The following is a 23,117-nucleotide window of genomic DNA, read 5'->3' on the forward strand; positions in this document are numbered from 1 at the left end:
CTCGCACTTCTCGCGTGAGTTTGCCTTGACCAGCCAGTCGTCCAAGTAGGGGTATACGTGTATTCCCTGCTTTCGTAGGTGTGCCGCTACCGCCGACAGGCATTTTGTAAAGACCCTTGGTGCTGATTTTAATCCGAAGGCCAGGGTTGTGAACTGGTAGTGTTCCTGTTCGATGTTGAATCTTAGAAGGCCCTTGTGCCTTCTGTTTATTGGGATGTGAAGGTAGGCATCTTTGAGGTCCACGGTGACCATGAAGTCCCCTTCTCTTATCTGTGGCAGTACCTCCTGCAGTGAAGTCATTTTGAACCTTTGTGTTTTGACGAACTTGTTTAGGTACCGGAGGTCCAGTATGGGTCTGAGGTCTCCGTCTACCTTCGGAACCACGAAGTAGTTTGAGTAGACCCCTTTGTTGCGTTCCCTGAACGGCACTGTCTCTATGGCTCCCTTTTGCAGGAGTTTCCGTGTTTCTTCTCTGAGTATTGCCAGTTCTTGGGCCGATCTCTGTCTTCCCTTCGGCTTTCTGTTTGGAGGTCTTTTCTCCAAGTCTACGCAGTATCCGTACTGCACGATGTTCCGTATCCACTTGTCTGTGGTTATGCGCCGCCACTCCTGAAGGTAGAACCTCAGCCTTCCGCCTACCGGTGACGTATGCTCGTAGGCTCTTGAATCTTCTCTTCCCCCTGATGACACCTTTTTGCGCCTCACCCTTGGGGGCCTGACGAGGGTGGGCGTCTTCTTGCGTGCTGAGTCACTTCGAGGAGGGCTGATCGCCCCCTCTCCTCCTTTGGCCACGTCCGTTCCCTCTCCCTCGAAAGGACTGGCCCCGAGGTTGATATTGCCAGCTTTGCTTCTGCTGACTTTGTCCGTGACCTTCGCCCTGCTGACCTTGTTGGAACGCCTGGTGCGACGTCCCCTGTTGGCTTCCACCCCTACCGTAGGGTCTCCTCGAGGGATTTCCTCGTCTCATTCCCCTCAGCTGCAGGGCCCCCATGGACCTCGCTGTCTCGTTCTCCTTCTTGAGCTGGGTGAGCTTCTCGTCCACCGTTGCTCCGAACAGTGTCTCTCCGTTGAAGGGGGTGCCAAGGATGTTGTTCTGCACTTCCGGTTTGAATCCCGAGATTCGTAGCCATGCATGCCTCCTTTCTGTGACCCCTATGGCCATGAGTCTTGCTGAAGTCTCTGCCCCATCCAACGCCGTCTTTATACAGGAGTTGGCGATGTTCTTGCCTTCATCTACCAGGTGAGAGGCTCTCTGGCGGTATTCTTCGGGGAGGTGCTTTACTAGCTCCCCCATTTCATCCCAGTGTTGGTACTGGTGTCTATTTAGGAGTGCATTTGAATTCGCCATGCGCCAGTGCATTGCGGCGTTCCTCTCGACCTTTCTGCCTGTGAGGTCGATTCTCCTGCTCTCTTTATCTGGAGGTGGGCCCGAGGTTGCTGGCACGTTGGCCCTTCTCCTGGCCGTGGAGGCAATGATGGAGTCTGCGGTGACGCTACCCTTGATGTAAGGTGGGTCCAGGGAGGAGTGTTTATACTTTTTCTCTGTCCTGGGCGTGATCGACCGACAGGTGGCAGGCTCCTTGAATGCTTCTCTCCCCTGGTTCATCACGCTTTGTAGCATGGGGAGGAACTGGCTCCTAGTCTGGATGGGGAGCAGTGTTTCGACGAGAAAATCTGCTTTCGGCCTCTCCTCGTCGAGCTTGACGCCGAAGGCCATTGCTGCGCTCTTCACCACCATATTGTACACCCCGATGTCGTCGGGTGGCGAAGGCCTCGAGGGGTACGTGTCCACGGCCTCCTCCGGGTTTTCGGTGTCGAGATCTTGCCATTCGACGTCGTTGCCGGTAGATGTCGCCGATTCGAAGAACGATTGTTGGTCTTCTTCCTCGGCTTCTTCCTCATAATAGGGCTCCTCTTCGAGGTCCCTTGTCAGCCCTTCGGCGTCGAACTCATCCTCGACTTCGCCGACGTCCGCCGATGAAACCGTTGGAATCTTGAATTCCTTCATCCTGGCGTCGAACTCCTTCTTCCTTTGAAGGATGTTCTCCATTTCGGCCTCGAGCCGCCTCTTCTTTTTCTCCATTTCGGAGATGCTTTCGGCGTCGACCGCGGGTCTTTTCGATGAAACTTGCGTCGACGTCGAACGTTCTTTCTGCGTCGATCGGCCCGTTTCATGGGATGATTTCGACGACCCTTGCCTTTCGGCGTCTTTCTGCGCCAGGGAGTCCTTTTGTAAGGATCCGCTGGGCCTTTTGTCCGAAGTTCCCCCTTTGGACGTCGAAGTTTTCGGCGCCGGGGCTCCCTTCGTGGACCTTGACTCAGTTTTTCTCGAGTCACCCTCGTGTTTTCGAGGTGTTTTTTGATTTGCGCTCGACGATTCTCTTACCTCGTCTTCTTTTTTCTTGTCGGTCTCTACGACCGTGAAGTTTTCGGCTGTCTCGGCGACGTTGTCCTCGTCGTCCGTGTCGAGGCCCAGCGCGTAGAGTGTCGGGGGTTTTCCTTGGCCCTCCATGTTGGCGTTGGCTCTCCTCTGCCTCTCTCTCACCCTGAGTGTCTTCGGCGCGAAGACTGAGCAGGCGTTGCAGTCGATACTCTGATGATCCACCGGTAGGCAGAGGTTGCAGACCGGATGCCGGTCTTTCTGCGCGAACTTGTGGTGGCAGTTTGGGCAGAACTTGAATGGCGTCTTGTCCATTTCGCTCAGGGTCTCTGAGCGTGCATTCTCCAAGGTCGTCGAAGAAAAAGGCTCGCTGGTCTTCTTTCTTCGCGTTCCTGTCGAAATCTGTTCTTTCCTGATGTCTTCTCTTGATTCTATCGATGAAACTCGCTTTTCTTCCTTCTTCCTCCGAGTGAACTTCTGGAGCTTCCCGATGACGATCCAGACCCAACGGCGGAAAAAAGAATCTGAAGATGGCGCCCCAGAGGTGGGACTTCCGCAGGAAGCACGACGACGTCACGGGAGGTGCACCAAATGGTGGACGTCGACGCCCACCTGGGCTACAAAAAAAAAAACAAAAAAAAAAAACAAAGGAAAGACTACGAATCCGGACCCAACCACAAGATCGCGGAATAATGCACAGCATAGTGAATCCAGAAAGATTCACGCTGCAAAAACTGGTTTCCCTGGAGTCCGGCGTCGAGTAGCCTAAGACCTGGAGCCCGAGGTGGAGAAGCGGCGCTGACTGAAGAAGCAGACGTCGTACCCGGAGCCGCCTGAGGTTGTGAGAGGGCGCCGACGGAGGTCGTGAGGAATACCAAAGGTCGAGGAGGAAGTTAACCGAGGTCGAGTGAGCGGCGTCATCGGAGGAGTGAAGTCCGCCCTCCGGCGTCGTCGGAGACCGAGGTGAAGTGTACCGGAGGTCGGGAGTGAGGATCGCACTCCGGAGTCGCCCGGAACCTGAGAGGAGGAGCACCGGAGGTCGGGGGTGAGGATCGCACCCCGGAGTCGCCGGAAGTCGACATCGAGGCCAGGCCGGCCGACGTCATCGAAGCCGAGAGCGCCATCGGACCGGAGCCGCCCGAAGTCGACATCGAGTAGAGACTGCCCGACGCCGTCGAATCGGAGGTCGAGATCGAACCGAGGCCGCCGACATCGGACCGGAACCGCCTACCGGCGTCGTCTAGAACTGACATTGTGCCGAGGCCGCCGAGACCGAACCGGAACCGCCTCACGGCATCGACACGACTCCAGCGGCGTCGGAACATCAGAAAAAGGGCAGTAAGTGGAGTAGAGGGCGCCTAAGGCCCTGTGGAGACCTGAGAGACTGCTCTAAGGGGCTAGGGAGGTGCTGGAACCAACCTGACTGTGCCAGGGGTGAATTGGGACTAACCTAGAGAGGTTGTGTGGAGAGAGAAAGCCAGGGCACTGGAATTCCCCCCTTGATCTACCTCAGTTTAGGCCTCAGCCTTGTCCCAGCCAGGGAATAGAACCCCCCAAGCCTTCCACAACCCTACAAGCTGTGCCTGGGCCAAATCAGCCCCTAGGAATTGAAAAGTGATCTGATTACATGAGTGCTGCTGTATACTTTTAATTATTTATTGGGGGCACTGTATTCATTGTGTTTAACCTATTTATTGCTTCACTATATTTATTGGTCCACAGGACTTGTTGGTGTACAATATTTATTGGTTCAGTATTTATTGCCTCAGAATATTTAATTGCCTGTATTACCTGCACTTATATTTATGTCCCTTGTATTTATGATCATCCCTATTTATTGAATCTCCAGACAGTATTTATTTGACCTGCACTATTTAAATTTGTATATTGTGATTGTCTTATTTATTTTTCCAATCAGCAACTAAGAGAAAAAGATAAAGAAGAATATTTTCATAATTTTTACGGTGTAGAGTCGTTTTTGGAACGGATGCACGCATGGTTATTGTATGGGTATATTGTATGCTTAGCACGGTGCCTGTTTCCTGACCACTCGAGCCAAGCTACCACAGTGTGTTCGGGGAGTCCATCACCACCCTGCGGAGTGGGAGTGGGCTGTTTCCAACACCAAGGATGTGACTGAATCCATTGGTTGACAACCAGAGCTCGACAGGGCTTCACTGCGGCATCTTGAGTTTTATGAGGCTCGCCAGTGCAGGCAAAAATCTATCCGGTGGGTGTATGAGCATGGTGACAAACGTGGTGAGCTACTTTATTGGATTGACACCAGAGACGCTAGTTCTAAGCTAGTCTCTTCGATCCTAGGCTTATCCAGTTGCCCGTTGCACACCCCAAATGTGATAGCGGGAGACTTCGCAGTCTATTACAAATGGCTGTATGCGCACAGGCCTAGACCTGCGCAGGAACTCGCCCACTCTTTTTGGGCCAACGTTCCCCTCCTACACCTTAAACAGTCCTAACTTGCGGATCTTGACTCCCCTCTTACGGAAAAAAAAATTGCATGTTCTGAATCCACGGAAAACACCATGTCCAGATGGGTTCCCTTTCGAGTATTACTGTAAACTCCGGGACATTGCTGCCCTACACTTACTTCAACAATACAAGAAGGAGGTGGACAAAGGCTCCTCCCCACCCGATCTTGACCTGGCAAACATTGTGGCCCTTCCCAAACTGGGCCACTCGACAGCCTGCAGTCACTGTTTGGCCTCCTGGATGAGTTTGAGGGTGTAGGGGGTGACCGAACACTTGTGGGTCTAGCGACTATGGTTGCCAAGAGAGCCATAGCACGCAAGTGGAAATCTCAACATTCCCCGGCACTGATGAGTGCAGATCCAGAATGGACTGGTGTGCCATATAAGAAGTCTTTTGAATCCCCAGCACACGTAAATGAGTATTTACAACATTGTTTTAAATTCTGGAAATAGACACATTAAACAAGTGATTGAAAAGGACATGAGTCTGATCTTCTTTCTTTCTTTATTTTAGAAGTATTCCTTAGAAACTCCACAGCCAACACGTGTTTCGTCGTATTGGGAAGGCTGGTCCCACGACTTTCTCAAGGCTGTACAAGTAAAGAAAGATCAATGAAGACCAATATAATCATTCATATAGTCCCAAAAGAGGGGTTTCTAATTGTGTAAAACAAAGTTGTAATGTTATAGAAATTAAACACCATATGTACATCAGCTCCAACTTGAAATCAGAAAATGAAAAAAGGAAAAAACACACGTGAGTTTACATCAGAAATATGATCCCAAAGGAAGGAGAGAGAAAAGGAAATGATAAACTATAAGTGAAACGATTCTGTAGTACGGGTTCGAAGTCGTGATCCGTGTCATACGGGTGAGATAGCCGAGTGAGTCAGGTGAAGACCGAGCAAAGGAGCAGAACAAAAGCGAGTGGAAAGCCCATGATTGGCGCACTTCCAGTAAGCCCTTCAAAACATGCAAGACCGTGAAAAACTCCTGTGATACCACCCTAAGCAAAATTGTGCTGAAATACCTATTCCTTCTCGTATCTTGTATCTAAAATATGCAGAAATATAAACAAAAGCACATCAGAGGAAAATCACATGTGGTATGTCTATGCTCAAAACCCATTATGTTCCTCTAAGTACATACTTGAAGCGTGGTACAAATTCCGGACCACACAGGGTTCTGTTCGTGGACGTTACCGTCCACGAACAGAACCCTGTGTGGTCCGGAATTTAGTCTAAAGTTCTCTACCACTCACTGGTGCCACCTACCTCTGTGTTGAATTCAGAAGCCAGGACGCAGGCAAAGCCAAATAGTAGAGGGACCATTTGGCTTGCCTCACAGCTCCTTGTCACACAGCTGAACCCCTTGATGTGCTTTAGTCATTATGACTCTCATTGGCTCCACAATTATATGCCCTCTCTACATTTGAAATTGTCCAAGACTTCTGCAGTCAACCTCAGACTGATCCATAATTTGGAAGCATGGGTTCTACTGACTCTGTAAACCCTCCTTTACATTGACTGCAATGCCTGCAAGTCTGTGTTAAGATGCTTTATAAGAGGGGAAAAACACCCCAATATCTATCCAGGACGTTACCGTCCACGAACAGAACCCTGTGTGGTCCGGAATTTGTACCACGCTTCAAGTATGTACTTAGAGGAACATAATGGGTTTTGAGCATAGACATACCACATGTGATTTTCCTCTGATGTGCTTTTGTTTATATTTCTGCATATTTTAGATACAAGATACGAGAAGGAATAGGTATTTCAGCACAATTTTGCTTAGGGTGGTATCACAGGAGTTTTTCACGGTCTTGCATGTTTTGAAGGGCTTACTGGAAGTGCGCCAATCATGGGCTTTCCACTCGCTTTTGTTCTGCTCCTTTGCTCGGTCTTCACCTGACTCACTCGACTATCTCACCCGTATGACACGGATCACGACTTCGAACCCGTACTACAGAATCGTTTCACTTATAGTTTATCATTTCCTTTTCTCTCTCCTTCCTTTGGGATCATATTTCTGATGTAAACTCACGTGTGTTTTTTCCTTTTTTCATTTTCTGATTTCAAGTTGGAGCTGATGTACATATGGTGTTTAATTTCTATAACATTACAACTTTGTTTTACACAATTAGAAACCCCTCTTTTGGGACTATATGAATGATTATATTGGTCTTCATTGATGTTTCTTTACTTGTACAGCCTTGAGAAAGTCGTGGGACCAGCCTTCCCAATACGACGAAACACGTGTTGGCTGTGGAGTTTCTAAGGAATACTTCTAAAATTAAGAAAAAAAGAAGATCAGACTCATGTCCTTTTCAATCACTTGTTTAATGTGTGTATTTCCAGAATTTAAAAAAATGTTGTAAATACTCATTTACGTGTGCTGGGGATTCAAAAGAATTGTTACTGTTTTCTCATTGTAGAGTTTGTGGTTTCTCTACACCCATTAGCACCGTCATAGAATAGCGTACAGAACACAAGTGCTAATCTAACGAGGCGCCATTATACCTATGACCAATACCACATAGATGCCATATAAGAAGAGCCAATCAACATTGCCAGGATGGGGGGCAACCTTCATTTGAGCACTGCATCAGACTTAGCCATGCACTGATTCATCCTCTTGTCCAAGGTGGCATTTGGGATGCTGCAACTGTATGGGTGAAATCTTTTCTTTCAAATAGGGTTCAGGATGTTCATCTTCCTCTTTTTCATTCTTCCTTAAACACTTTATCATATGGTGTACAGCAAGGTTCTTCACTTAGCTCTACTTTGTTCAATCGTTATATCACATCTTTAGCTTTTCTTAATAAGCCCTTGGCTTTCTGATTTAATGCCTAACATCACTGACACCCAAGTTATTATTTAAATGGTAACTTGTGCTGTGATCAATCTAGATTCATAGCCTTAATGACAGCTGTCACTGCTTTGATTAGGTTTAAATGTTTGAACCTCATCCATGATAAATCAGCAGTGCTTATCTTTGGAGGCCATCCATCTATTTGGTGGCATATGGTTATTGGGGCATGCCTCCACTCCCTGTGCCATCTGCTTGTAATTTTGGTGAGGATTTCGATTATTATCGTTCTTATTCTGGACAGCTCACTAAGGTAACTGCCTTCTGTCATTACTAATGGCATATTCTGTGCAAGATTTATCTTTAGTACCTGCAAAACTGTGATTTAGTGTTTAATCTTATCAAGTAACGATTACTGTAATTCTTTGTCTTTCAGTCTACCTGCCGGTTTGACACATCAGGTTTGGTTGTCCTTCTCTATGTCCAGGTGAGACCAGTGCTTAGCCAAGGTTTAGTCTAAAGTTCTCTACCACTCACTGGTGCCACCTACCTCTGTGTTGAATTCAGAAGCCAGGACGCAGGCAAAGCCAAATAGTAGAGGGACCATTTGGCTTGCCTCACAGCTCCTTGTCACACAGCTGAACCCCTTGATGTGCTTTAGTCATTATGACTCTCATTGGCTCCACAATTATATGCCCTCTCTACATTTGAAATTGTCCAAGACTTCTGCAGTCAACCTCAGACTGATCCATAATTTGGAAGCATGGGTTCTACTGACTCTGTAAACCCTCCTTTACATTGACTGCAATGCCTGCAAGTCTGTGTTAAGATGCTTTATAAGAGGGGAAAAACACCCCAATATCTATCCAGGAGGTTGCAACACTTGGTTGCTGAGCACACAATGTAATCCTTTGACCAGAGGCAAATGTTATTTCCCTGTTAACAAAGGGAAGTGCAACATGGTGAGGATGTGGGATCTTTTAACTGGGACAGGATTCATAGTATCGAGCATGGATGGAATGCAGGTCAAAGGGACTGCTAGGACAGTCTAGTGGCCAACTGTCTCATAGGGAAGAGTTTGCATCATCTGAATGCTTGAAATGATTTGTAGGATGCAAACAGCTACTTTGAAAGAAGTCTCCTTGCGCTTTAGAGGAAAACATACTGGAGAGTCCTGCTGGTCTGAGACCTTAGACAAAAATAACAAATGAAAAAAAGGGACAAAAATGTGAAATGAAACAGAAAAAGAATATCCACAATGAATCTAATCTCACTAAAGATTATAAATGAACAAGAAAGTTTTAAGTTGTAAACCTCAGCCAATTTGGTTGTGAGCAAAGGTCCAATGGTAAGGGATTACATGCTCTCAATGTAACTGCCACCAGCCAGCTTGTCTAGAATTCCTAACTCTAGGAGTTTTAATCAGAAATCTGTATTTAGATCTTAAATCTGGGGTGGTTTATACTGGGAAAAAAAGAGATGTCATACAAGTTGCCTGTTTCATGTTATAGATGGTCTTAAGAGACAGATATAAGGTCCTGAAGTAAAATCTCTTCTGAACTGGTAACAAATGCAACCATTTTTGAGAGCTGGGGGATGGATGAGTCTCTACTTAATCCCAGAATTACCATAGCAGCAGTGTTTTGAAGGAATTGCAAGTGTTGGATTAGATACTTGGGTCAATCGACCAGTAAGCAGTTACAATAATCCATTCTTGATATGAGTGGTTGTACGAAATCCTTCCTGGTGGTCAATGGAATACAAGGGAGAATTTTCCTAATTATGTATAGGAGTTAGAGACCAGTATTGTATTGTATTGTAATTGCATTTATATATCGCTTACTACCCCTGACGAGGCGTCAAAGCGCTTTTTCAGCGAGTAGCACGCTACTCCGGAACCCAAGAAGGATTACTGTTGAATTAGTATAGTGAAATATGAAAGTAATTTGAGTGGTGGATAGGTTAGTCAGTTATTTGGATTCAGAAGGATAGTGGAGGGATAGAAGAGGGAAAAAGATTTGCATTTAAATAGCACTTGTTACCCCTGATGGGGCGTTGAAACCCTTTTATTTTTATTGACGAGTAGCATGCTACTCCGAAACCCATAAAGGATTACTGTTGAATTAGTATAGTGAAATATGAAAGTAATTTGAGTGGTGGATATTAGTCAGTTATTTGGATTGAGAAGGATAGTGGAGGGATAGAAGAGGGAAAAAAGGTTTGAATTTATATGGCGCTTGTTACCCCCAATGGGGTGTTGTAGCACTTTCTTGTTGAGTAGCACCCTACTCCAGAACCCATTAAAGGATTTGTGTTGAATTAGTATAGTGAAATATGAAAGTAATTGGAGTGGTGGATGATATGTTAGTCGGTTATTTGGATTGAAGGGTAGCAGAGGGATAGAAGAGGGAAAGCGGTTTCAGTAGTACATATGATTTAAACGTATTCAGTAAACATCAGTATGTTATCCATCACCACAGGTTACAAGCATGGGATGATGGAAGTGACAAAGTTCCCAATGTTTCTGGCTGCCAAACTGTGGTCCAGCCTAACTTTGCTCCAAATATATCGATTTCAGTTTTTTCCCTATTCAGGGATCCATTAAGAAACTTCCTGGGACAGTGTCCTAAATTTCGAGCCGCATCAGCTGAATTACCATCCAGTTTGATAATCATCCGAGTTTCATTAGCATAGGTGAAAAATGAGATGCCAACAGATTCAATTAGTGAGGCGTGAGGGCCTACTTGCACATTGAAAAGACTCGAGCTCAGAACAGAGCTGTGAGGAACTCCTGAGTGGATCAGCTTAGGTGAGGATCTTTATTTTGCATAAGCCACCTTTTGGGTTCGGTCTACCAGAAATGAGAAGAACCATACACATTATTTAAAATCCCATCTTTTATTAACTGTTTTAGAAGGGCAGAGTGGGAAACGCATCAAAGGCCGAAGATAGATCTGATAAAATCAGGGGTGCGACTCCACCTTCATCTCTGATGTGTCTGATGTCTTTGGTCACTTTGGTCAGAACATTTTCCGTGCCGAGGCCTTTATGGAAGCCAGACTGTGCTTTATGCATTAGCTGGTTGGATTCAACAAAATGTGCAAGTTGCTTATTGACAAAAGTCTCAGTTAACTTGGCATAGAGAGGTGAGAAAGAGAGGTAGGACAGTAACTAGGATTAGTGTTGGGGTCTAGGGAGGGCTTATTTAGCAAGGGGTAACAATAACTGATGTGCACTTCCTAGAGACCACTCCCGAGCTCAGTGATTTCCTCTTTCTAGGGACCACTAATGCTTCCATGTACAGTTTAATGATCAATTGAAAATGAATGCCCATTGCATTTCTGGACAAAAGTCCCTTAGTCAGGGGCCAATCTAAAAAACAGAAAGAACAATAGTACAGGTATGGTAGTGACACAACTGCAGTTATATATACAATTCAATAATGATTTTATATTACTATTAGGTTAGTGAGCAAACCAAACTATATTATGATATAGTCAGTAGTGAACTAGATCATCACTTGATAAACAGCTAAAAAAAAAAAAAAAAAAAAAAAACTATGTGCCCAAAGAGTGGTCTAGTAGACAAGTATAGACCCAATATTCTATAAGAGTACTACCTGAACACCACAAAGGTGTATGGAACAAAGTGGAAAGTGCACCAAACAATACTCTTAAGAGTTTATAGATTAAATACTTAATAATATAAACAATTAAGCAGGACAACTGGTGAGCAAAAAGTTACTAAAATCTGTGAAGAATAAACAAAAATAAGCTCGCCCATGTTCTCTGACTTCATGAGATTTGATGCCACAATGAAAGGCACTTAGGAATAAAACATACCTGCGGATGTAAACCATACCGCGAACAGAGCCAACGGCTAATTCAATCAACATTAGCAACAGAGAAGAACCCCAGTACTCCATTTTTAGCAGCGAGCCTGCTGTGAAACAATGCACAAAAACACCACCAGTCTCCTTGCTATTCCGAAATCAAAAAAAGTTACACCCACCAACAAACGTACCTGTTAATGGATAGATTCGTCTTCCCAAAGCGACAAAATGTATTGAATGGAACGTGCCTTTAACCGGCACTACATGCCTGAATTTCAATCCCATGAACCCGGATACTGTTTCACCAGCAGGAACCAAAACTGACAATGGACTGTTCGTGTGTGATTTGTACTAGTCCACAGAAAGTAGGGCGTGCCATGTTGGACATAATAAACAAGTCGTACATTCTAAGAAAGAACATCACCGCACTCGGGTGACGGTCACCACTGGTACGCCATAAAACCCGTATAACGCGATAAAGTGTATGAAAGAAAAAAAATAAGATAAATGTGCACAGAACCATGGAGGGAACCCATGTAAATGCGCCAAGGACCATGGAGGTAACCCAAAAGCATTACATGTAAGAAGATAAAGCTTGTGCATAATTCTGTCAATATATATATATATATGAGTATATGCAAAACATTATTAGGAATTTTTATGCACAGTTAGCATATGAACAATCCTATGATATGACAAAAAAGCCTCTTTATATCAGATGTGACAGCACCTACATGAGTGTTTAAGAAATAAAATAATTCTATGCCTGAGCCTAAAGTGGAGTATAAACATGGTATATTTACAGAAAACATCTCATGTCCATTTTGTCAATGAGCCCTCTTGGGTTCATGGTATCTAACCTTCTAATCCAATATGCTTCTCTTTGTAGGAATAGTTTAGCATTGTTACTTCCAGGGCTAACGTTGAGAACTTCTATAATCTGAAACCGTAGTTGAGCTATGGTGTGTTTATACTCTGTCCAATGTACGGCCAGATTAGAATTCGTGTTTTTATTGTGGGTTTTTCTCTTGTGTTCAGTTACTCTGATTTTAATCTTCCTCTTTGTCTTACCTACATACATCAGACCACATGAACATTTGATACAATAAATCAAGTTGCTAGAATTACAGTCTGCTGAATGTATAAGATTAATCTTTTCACCTGTTCTGGGATGAATGATGATGTTGCCTGTTGTGAAATTATTGCTATGTACACAGTTGAAATACTTTTTAGTGCCTTCAGCCTGTTTAATGTTCTCGTGTTTTTGCGTGGACAGTATCTCCTTTAAATTCTAAGATCTGTGTTCAAAAAGGCCATGAAAATCAGGTTAATGCTGCAACAGTTCTCAACGTTTATTAATTATATTTCTGATGACAGTGGACTTAGTGGAAAATTTTGACACGAAAACCATTCGTTGAGATTTTGCTGTTGATTTCGTTTGAAGAAGTGTTTTGCAGTCCACAGCAAGTGCTCGAGATTTAAGATTTTCTAAAAGTTGTAATGGATATCCTCTGTCAACATATTTCTTTTTTTGTTCATCTAACATGACCTTACAGGATGGAGGATCTGATGAAATTCTCCTGGTTCTCAAAAGCTGAGAGTAAGGTAGGTTATGCATTAGGCTGGTTGGATGGAAGCTGTGAAAAAGAAAGGCGTTATTACAGTAGGTAGGTTTTTTGTACATGCTGGTACTGATGCCTGTATATGTAATCTCCACCCAGACATCAAGGAATGCAAGATTAGTCTCACAGTTAGTGTTTGTAAATAGGATTCTTGGATTCCTGGTGTTAAGAGTTCGGATATGAGCTTTTAAACTTCGCTTTGTATTTTTACAAATAAGAAAAATATTGTCAATGTACCGACAATAAATTACCAAATTCCCTGTCCACGAAGGATTAGTCAATATGTGCTTGTGTTCAAGCTTGGCCATGAACATGCTTGCGTATGCAGGTGCCCCTGTGAAACTCATAGATGTGCCACTAAGTTGGTCAAAGATGTTAAACTGAATTTTGTTCATGGATCTTGCACTTTAGACATTTTAGATTTTGTGTTTCTTTCTCCTTCATACCAAGGTGCTTTAATGCGGAAGTATAGTGCAGTATGGCTGGAGATGCAGGGGCATAGGGCATTGCGGCGTGGCTGATTTGGAGGTATTGTGGTTGCGACATTTGGTGGAGGTGGAAGAGAGGCTGTTTGGTTAGAGAAATTAAAAGTCTGAGATACGTTTGTATGTGTGGGAGTCTTTCCATGGTGGGCAGTGGTGTTGCAACTGGTATGTTGTCTGGTGATTTGAGTAGAGTGTGAGGAATTGTGGTGGGTAGGTACGATTAGGGAACCTTGTGATCATATGTTCACGCCTTCCCCTGATTTTTAATTTACTTCCGGCAAGTAACATTGTGCTTGTAAGCACTTTGGTTTTTGAATTGTTGTATTGTTTGTGATATGTTGTATGGTGTTGGTGTTGTGGCTGTTTTTAGTTGATGAAAAGGTTTGATGGTTGATGGGGGAAGTTATTATTGAAGTCACTCACTGAATGTATGTGAGGGGTGTGCTTTTAGCACAGATGGAGTTTAGGGAGTACTAGAGATAAAGATTTTAGAGTGAGTAATTACTTACCAGAAAATCTTATGGTAGAGATGCATAGTTTCTGGCCCTAGGCCATTAAAGGCCCAAACAGGCAACACCATCAACCTGCAGACATTTTCCTGGACCACCTTAGCCCTAAGTTTAAAAAGTCTGAGTGACCTTGGGTAAATAGTAACACTAGCCCTAACCAATCCAAACTCTAGCCCGAGAACCTAGAGCCAATGGAAGCCCTAGCCCTAGAGACCAATCAGAGCCTTAGACCAAGGAACCACTGAGAACCCAAGCCTTAACCCCTATCTCCAATAGAAACTCTAGACCTGGGAGTCAATCGGAATCCTAGCAACAGCAAGCAAACAGAAACTATACCATAAGCCGTAGGTCCACAAGTAACCCTAGCCCTATCAACCAATCAGAACCAAAGATCTTTCAATCAAACAGAACCCAAGTCCTAGCTCCAATTGAAACCCTAGTCCCACGAGATAATCAGCACCCTAGCGCTAATCACTAGATTCAATTGTAACACTAGGACTGATGGCTAATCAGAACGCAGATGCATAAGACAGTAAAATCCTTGCTCTGAGGCCACATAGATCTAAACTTAAGAGGCTGTGCAAGGTGTGAGAGGAGGAGGAAACCTACTCAGTTGACCTTGGACCCATGCCCAATCACTTAACCTGAAACTGGTGTGCAGAGGAGGAAAGTAAGCTGGTGCTCCGCTCACAATCTCCTTGGTTGCAGACTGGCTAAAAACACATTTTGCAATTCCTGTTCAACCCTGCAGGTAAGGCACCATTAAATAATGCATTTCACGCTTTGCTCTTACTACCCCAAAGAAAAGTGCTAAATACACCCCCAAACACAATTTAAACCACAAAAATCAAATTACGCAGTCTCTATACACTAAAGCTAGGGTTTGGGTTTTGTTTTTTAGCCTTTTTTATTGCGTTTTTTGGGGAGGGTAGAGACCTCAGTAACCATAGGGCGGTTTAAGGAAAACAAGGAAAGAAAGTTAAGCAGTCGTGCGCACACAAAAACTGCAGATTTAATGTGAAGTTGCACCGCAGAAACTACCTGTTCATTCCACCTTTGCTTGGGTCTTGCTCTCTGGGCTGCTCAGTGCTCACAGAAGCTCCTCAGGCCCAATCACATGGCCTTAAACATGTATGTAGAGCGGGGAAGAGAAAGGAGCTGGTGCTCACCTCACAATATCCTTTGCTACAGACTGGCCCAATAATACTTCCTGTTTAACCCTACAATTAAGGCCCAATTTAAGGCCACTACATAATGCTTTTCACACACTTAAAAACCTTATCTAACCACCTCGAACAACGAGTGCTAAATCCACTCCCAACACAGAATTTAAATCACAAACAACAGATTAGGCATTCGCTATAGGCTCAAGCTAGGGTTTGGATTTAGTTTTTTAGCCTTTTTGTTAGTTCTTTTAGAGTTGGGTGGAGTAGGGGAGGGGGTGGTAGGCTTGGGCTTTAGTAACCTTTTGACAGTTTAGGGAAAAACAAGAAAAGAAAGTTAAGCAGTCGCACAAAATAACAAGCATTGGCATAGCCAATAGGTCTCGCCTTTGGGACCTTATAAGTGTTTACCATACAGCACATTATCCTGGGTGCTGTGCCACCAGGGATTGAATAGCTATACAAATACTACATACTGGGTCTTGCAGTCTTGTTCTAGGTTTCACTACAATAACAGTGCATAGATACATTAATTCAGGGCTTTAAGTCAGATGAAAACAATGGGGGGGTCTCTCAAAGTAGTATGGCCTATGTAATTAAGGTTGTGTCTTAAAAACACCTAAGCTAAAAATTTGTGCTTAGCATAGTGTGCCTCCTGACTGGTATTTTGCTTTTTCTATCAATCATTCTGATATATAATACCGCAACTAACATTATACCTACCACAAGCCAGGACTATTGGCTTTGTCAATGGTTGTTAGTTGTACCAGATAAATAAGTAACAACTATGGCTTCACTGTAAATAATATTGAAAATGCTTCAGTTCTGAAATGATGAGATTGAAAGAACTGTAACTGGTATCTTTGAAGTTGAATGGCAGTCAAAGGTGGTACTGCTGCAGAGTTAAGATTTTTAGGTCTCGCCTGGCGAACGCAGCGCGAAGCGCTGTCGCCAGCGAGATCTATTGTTGCTGACTTGCCTCGGAAGTGGGACAGGAGATGGGCACGCGCAGGCTCTTGGCGGATTTGAGTTGGTGTACGCGCTTACAGCCACGCGGCGTGCACATCTCCTGTCCCCCTTCCCTCGCAAGTCAGCATGCAGTTTCACTTTCGTGAACATTCACTTGTTAAAAACGCAGCACTTGGGCATCCGCAGGGCTTTTGGCGCTTGTATGTAACGTGTACAGCTGGTGCTTGGTGCCGTGTTAATTAGGCTCGAGGCAGTAGTTTCTTTGTGAACGCACTCATAAAGACTCGGGCCCCTCTCAATTCCTGAACTATGGCTATGGCGCAGCGGTAAAAATACAAGAACCACACCAGAGAGGTACGATGGACCTGCGCCACCTGTACCTTGGTACCCACATGCTGCGGTAATTACCTAGCCCTCGAACTCCAGTGCTCGCGCCCCTTGCGCCATTTCAATGTGTACATATTAACAGGTTCGAGCCTTATGCGCGCTCCGTCATACTACATGCCGCGCTACATCCGCTAATAGCGAACGGGAGGGTTGGTGCTCAGGGCGCCCTATACTGCCTTCTTCATTCAAGCGTAAACAAGCGGGCCCATTCCTTTTTAGCGCTGGGAGCTAGGCGATTTGCCCAGAATCACCGGATGTTTGAGGGTCGGTGCCGAGACTCGAACTGGATTCCCCAGCTTCAAAGTCCCACGCTCTAGCCATTATGTTGTGTTGCTCTACACAACGCGTGTAGTGTGCCTTGCACCCCTAGGCCGTCGCGCTATCACCCCCCCTAGGGACAGGATAAAGGATCTGTGATCCCGGCTGTCAGGAAACCCGGTCTGGCTGAAGGGGGAAGCGAGGAGAGAACTCGCGGGCAGTCTTGCCCGAGTGTAATCCAAAGCGGGCCAGCCACCCCCATCGCTGGCTACCCTGGGGCAGTCCCCGGGCAGCTAAACATATCGGCATGAGCCCCCGGTCCTAGTGCCTGGTAGGCAAACCACTAATGCAAGCGCAATTCAAAGCAACAACGAATATTTCGCAGTCGCTGGGCCGGCATGTACTCCCGGGAAGACCCGCTGGTCATCTTGTACTCCGACTTGGCCTGCTCTCACCTGCTGAACTCCTGCAGCGCCTGCTTCGCCGAGTTCTACGCCCCCTGCGCCAACAAACACACACGCACCAGCCGCCCTCAGCCAGTGCATGCGTATCCCTCAACGCGCGCATGGCGTGCTTTCGCTTTCCCTCCCTCCGGCGTTTCAGCCCACGCTCAGGTTCTCCCGCCCGTTGAGGCCCCCTCTCTTCCTCCCTCGCAACTCTCTCCCCTCCTCTCCCTGCCTCCTCTTCGACCCCCTTTTGTCTTACTCCCTGCCCTTTGAGTCACCTTCCTCCCCCCTTTGACTACCTAGTGCCTCTTCCCAGCGCAGCCAGGCACTGCTCGGTGACCCTCGGCAGAGAGCAGCCCTCGCACGGCCGCGAGGATGGAGAACACACTGCTGCTCAAGATGCTCCTGCTGGCGATCCTTACCGGCCAGCTGAGGCTGCGCAGGAAGGTGGGTGCCCCCGGCAGACACCCTCCCCACCCCCTCCTGGCATGTGAGAGTGATCGGCCGGACAACCCCTGCTGGCATGTGTGAGTGTGAACGAGCCTGGCACACCCCTGCTGGCATGTGTGAGTGAGTGTGAACGAGCCTGGCACACCCCTGCTGGCATGTGTGAGTGAGTGAGTGTGAACGAGCCTGGCACCCCCCTGCTGGCATGTGTGAGTGAGTTGGAACGAGCCTGACACCCCCCCTGCTGGCATGTGTGAGTGAGTGTGGACAAGCCTGACACCCCCTGCTGGCATGTGATCGGCCTGACACCCCGTGCTGGCATGTGTGCGTGAGTGTGAAGGAGCCTGACCCCACCCTGCTGGCGATCCTTACCGGCCAGCTGCGGCTGTGCAGGAAGGTGGGTGCCCCCGGCCTGACAGCCTCTCCTCCCCCTGCTGGCATGTGTTTTGTGATGGTATTGTGTATCTTTATTTTCAGCGTGGTCCGCTTTCAGTGCGGTCCGCCTTGGTCACGCTTGTCTTTTCATATTATCAGAGCTGGTTGTAAATAGCATTAACTGTTCTCTTGACTCTTCGTAAATGAGGTGTCATGGCGGCGGTACCTGCCCATTGATCGCCCGCCTTGCACCCTGGCATGGCAATTCGCAGCATGACCGGACTGAGAAATCATAAGGGGGTGTCCCGCCCAAACAGCCCATCTGAAGCTACGTACCTGCATTTACATTTAGTAAAAACATAATTTTCGGTCGATTTTACCATTGCCAGCACCTCTAAATGGGCCAAGTCCATAATGTAATCTTTTTGGCCGCCTTTGTGTGTGAATTCCCTTCTAGCTGAGTGTGCGGGTTTGTGTATTTCTTTAAAAGTGCATGGGCATGGATGTCTGTGCCACTCTATCTAGGTCAATCTGGGTGTGCGTGCGTAAGGCTTTTATGATTAAGATCTAAGAATCCACCTCGGGTACCACACAACCCCTTCGTTAACGCCTTTCACAGCGCAGCAGTAAATGGAACAAAAATTTCTTGGAAACCTACACGCGTCCCCGGGCGATTCAGGCTGGGTCAGTACTGCCAGCATTCAGCTTTTTGTTTCGTTTCTTTAATTGAATTTAAATATATTAATCAGCAGTTGAATTAAAAAGACATCCTGTGCATTTGAAGGCCGCAATCACTGGAGGAACGCCTGGCCCACCTTTCAACGCAACCACGGCACAGGTTTTCACGTTTTACAAATTATTTATGATTAATTATTTTGTTATTATGCAACAATACTGTATCCTGCCGTCGAGATGGAGAGAGTAACTGAAACATTTTGCGAATGTTCGACCTGGCACCCCGTCACCCTGAGGTTAAGCAATTGTTTGGCATTGGAGTCTATAGCTTGTTGCTTTCTATTGAGAGTGATTTTTGTGTTCATCGTTATTTTTGTGTAGCTGTCTGTTGGCAATAGGCCTCGCATTACTAAAAATTAGAGCTATTGGGGTTGCATTATTATTTGCAACGCCAAACGCTCAAACTTTTACTAATGCGAGACCTATTGCATTGCAAAAGCTTGTTTTTAATTTGGGTGTCCTCCGTTATTTTGGACAGTGACAGCAGAAACTGTGCAAACAGACACACTTTGTGTGACTTATGAGCTTGGGCACACCATCCGAGGCATCCCAAAACTAAATCATTCGATGCCTACCAAAGAAACAGGGTATCATTCTAAAGCTGGGGGTTACCAGTGTTTTCACTTTCAGGAATCTCATTTGTCTCAATCTAAGGTATAAAACGAAAACTGGTAACTTCTTTCATGTTAATGCGAATTACTAAGCATGGGCTGCACGAGGGAATTTTGTGGAAGAGAAGTTAACAGGGGGAGAGCTGACACCACGACACATGAAATCACTGAAAATTACAGACAGTGACGTGCGGGGGCGGCACAGGGAACTTCCTTAATAGTAATTTTTATTGACTCACGCAGCTTTGTTTTGCATTGCAATAAAAGATAGAAATATGAAGCATGCCGTCCCTGAAGCAGGGCCGTGCTGATACTGATATCGAGGCACACAACAAAACAGGCGCAGTGTTCTGCTTGTTTAAGAAATATATATATTGGAAAAAACTGTTCGACGAGTTGGCCAAAATAAAAGAAAGGCAGGCAGCCACCATAAAAATCGAGTGCAGCGTTCTGCGCTTCATAAAATATATAATTCAAAATAAAAAAAGGATTTGGGCGAGCCATATTTAAGCGGATAACTAAGCATGGGCTGCACAAGGGAATTGTTGTGGGAGAGGTGTTAATGGGGGAAAGCTGACGACAAGAGATATGTAGACACTGAAAATAATAGGCAGCAAGCAATGTGCGGGAAAGGCGGCACAGGAAAATTCTTTAATAGCAAGTTTTACTTGTTTGTTTTGAAGACTTGGCGAAACTCACGTAACTTTGTTTTGCATTGTAATAAAATACTGTAATAGAAAGCATGGCATATCTGAAGCAGGCGCTGTGCTGATACTTAAGCCAAAGCACACAATGAAACAAGCGCAGCATGCCGCGCTTGTTTCCAAAAGATATTATTAAAAAACACAGTGCGGCGAGCCGGCCAAAATAAAAGAAATGCGGGCTGTCGCCATGAAGTTCAAGAGCAGCTTCCAGCGCTCCATTAAACAATATAATAAAAAAAAAGGATTTGGACAAGCCGCACTTTAAGAAAGGCGCATGGACGCCATTGCTCAAGATCAAATGAGGTGTGCCAGTTTGCTTACAAAAGTTAGGCGAGCCACGCATAGAAAACCAACAAGTATTGGCCGAGCGCGTCTGGGGGGGGGGGGGGGGGGGGGGGGGGGGGGGCTGAGAAGGCTCCAAAATGATTGACTATTCCCCTATTGCACTGTGTGAGAACCATATACGCCTGCAAGAAGGTCTGGAAAATCAAAATCCCTGCAATTGATACAAATGTTTCACATTCTACCAACAGTTGTCCCTGACCCCCTTCGCTTGCACATCATTAAAAGGACATTTGCACTCAAAAATAAATCCACTAACAGCGAGAAAGAGCACGGAAATGTTAACATTTTCTCCTTGCCCTCTCACCCGCTGGAAAGAGAAACTGAGAGACTATTATAGGAGCAAAAGTAAAACTGTATGAGAGAAAGGTAAAACAAATAAAATAAAAACATCCGGTACATGGAAAACATTTTCTACATTTTTTTTTTGTTGAAGCATTTTTTTCAAAGCAACAACTCAACACACGTTCCACTACCCCCACCCTTCAAAGGAGTACTGTACATTTATCGTCGCTACCAATTATCCAGGAGAAGAAACATCCTTCCCACACAGTCCCCTTCCCCTCCCCTCCCCCACCCCATGTCAGTGTGCCCCCTTTACCTACCCCTGTTCTGATGTACCCCTCCTCCACAATGAAGTATGTACGGGTGCTCAAGCTCTCCTTAAGGAAACAAGGCCTTCCCTCACGCCGAGCTAGGGTTTATGCGTCCAGGGCTTACCACTATTCCCCTCCTACTCCCCGCTACCTCCTGCCTATCAGATGTGCTCTCCACTTCCCCTGCATCAGACATCAACCCCTGAAGTTCCACCACCAACGCCTCCCATGCCCGGGCCGTCGCTAGTGCCTTCTCATCGTCCCTCCGAAGGGCTAATTGCACCCGGAGCGTACCCTCCGCACCTGCCCATCTCGTAAACGCCGCCCTCCACCGCAAGAAGCTAGGCCCCGCCCGGGATTTCCAATGCAGAGTCAGTTCCCTCTTGGCCATGATCAGTCCTAAATCGTAAAACTTACTGGTGACCTTCGTCCGAGGAAAACATTTTCTACATATTGCAAATCTTTTACTTAATGAAAAGACGTGTCCAAGCATAGAATGCATTCAGTAATGGAATAAACGGTCTCGATATGAAAATGCCTTATAAAGTAATATTCTATGTGAAAATATGAAGTACAAAAGCCGCTCATTATTAGAACAATTTTTGTTATTTTGTCATTCAAATTTTACACATGGCAAGGTCACACTCCGAGGAACTGTTTCGGTTCTTCCTGCTGTAACCTTTACATTTCCTCTCCAATATGTTTAAACAGAAGGTCACCTCACACTATTGGTCCAATACTTTCAGAGGAGTTTTATGATTACTGTAATTTAGAACTACCAATTTCAAACAGTAATGCAAAATTAAACCAACAGTAGGACAGCGATTCTAGGCGTTAGTGGGTGGCTTCAAGCTAGAAATAAGCCACAGAACATGTAAATTCATGACCTAGTGTGGATGAGAAACATCAGCATGTGAAGGTCAAAAGGGTATGACAGCTTCCTCCCTTGATTATAGAGTAAAAAGAGGCCAAGAAATCTAACATTTCACATTTCCACAACAGCTTTGGAAAAGGTATCACAAGAGCACGACTAGTGGTCAAGAGCGAACAAAATATTCATTCGGGTACTTACATATTCCATCATATTGCTAGTTTCACATTTCCTTCTACTCAGCTTCCAGTGCAAACCAAGCTGAAAAAGAAGACACATTTGGTATCCTCGTAACTTCCACTAATATACCATGCATAACAAATATAATTGGTTTGTAGATTAAAAACGATGACCTGATTTAGAGTTTGGCGGTTGGGTACTCAGTCACAAATGTAAAGAATACCCTATCCGTCTTAGTTACAAGTGCCATAGGGCATAATGGAACTCTGTGCAGAATAGAAGCCGATTCTCCAACAGAAGGGATTTTGGTTGGATATGGTTGGTTATGACTGGATATCTGATTTCCTCTACATCACGGGATCATCATTATTCATAACTGCTAAGGTGAAAAAGGGAGGAGTGGTTTGCCCACTCCAAAGTACGCAATGACTGTTTGGTCGGCCCTCTTAGACCGCCCAAACCAGTCTTGCGCACGTCCCTCCATGCAGGCTGCATTACTGCCTGCATGGAGAACATGGCCACCCCTCCAGCCCCTGGCTGAGCGCCGTGTCACGGAGCTCAGACCAATCACAACGCTGCTTACGGGATGGAGCCTGGCTGCCTGCTTCCTGTTCCCATCGGAGGAAGGAGAGAAGGAGCGGAGAAGACGCTGGACCCGCCTTTGAGTTAAGTTTTAAAAAAATGTATTTGAATCATTCTGACCCCCCCCCTCCCCCACCCACCCCCCCCCATTCTGCAACCCGCGAGCCATGCCGGCTGCAACTGATTTTTAGATGCTTCTGGCAATTCAAAGTCAGTATATTCACTTTGTTATTCTCATTCATGTGTGCATTTTTTAATATTCACTCTAGTATTTGTAAAAATGCCCCAGTCAGGCTACCAGGTGCAATATGGTGACAAACAGGAAT

At 45.6% G+C, this 23,117-nt stretch overlaps 1 protein-coding gene across 1 annotated transcript in view; it reads right to left on the bottom strand.

Moving 5' to 3' along the window:
* LOC146829567 (cysteine-rich hydrophobic domain-containing protein 2-like) overlaps positions 1 to 23,117 on the bottom strand; it is a 221,695-nt gene that overhangs the window by 38,215 nt on the left and 160,363 nt on the right. The window contains exon 5 of the mRNA XM_085608271.1: positions 22,231 to 22,290. Coding sequence (XP_085464397.1) covers positions 22,231 to 22,290 — 60 coding nt within the window. The remainder of the gene's footprint in view (positions 1 to 22,230; positions 22,291 to 23,117) is intronic.

The sequence above is a fragment of the Triturus cristatus genome, chromosome 5_2, assembly GCF_964204655.1.
Source record: "Triturus cristatus chromosome 5_2, aTriCri1.1, whole genome shotgun sequence".
In the NCBI taxonomy this organism is placed as follows: domain Eukaryota; kingdom Metazoa; phylum Chordata; class Amphibia; order Caudata; family Salamandridae; genus Triturus; species Triturus cristatus.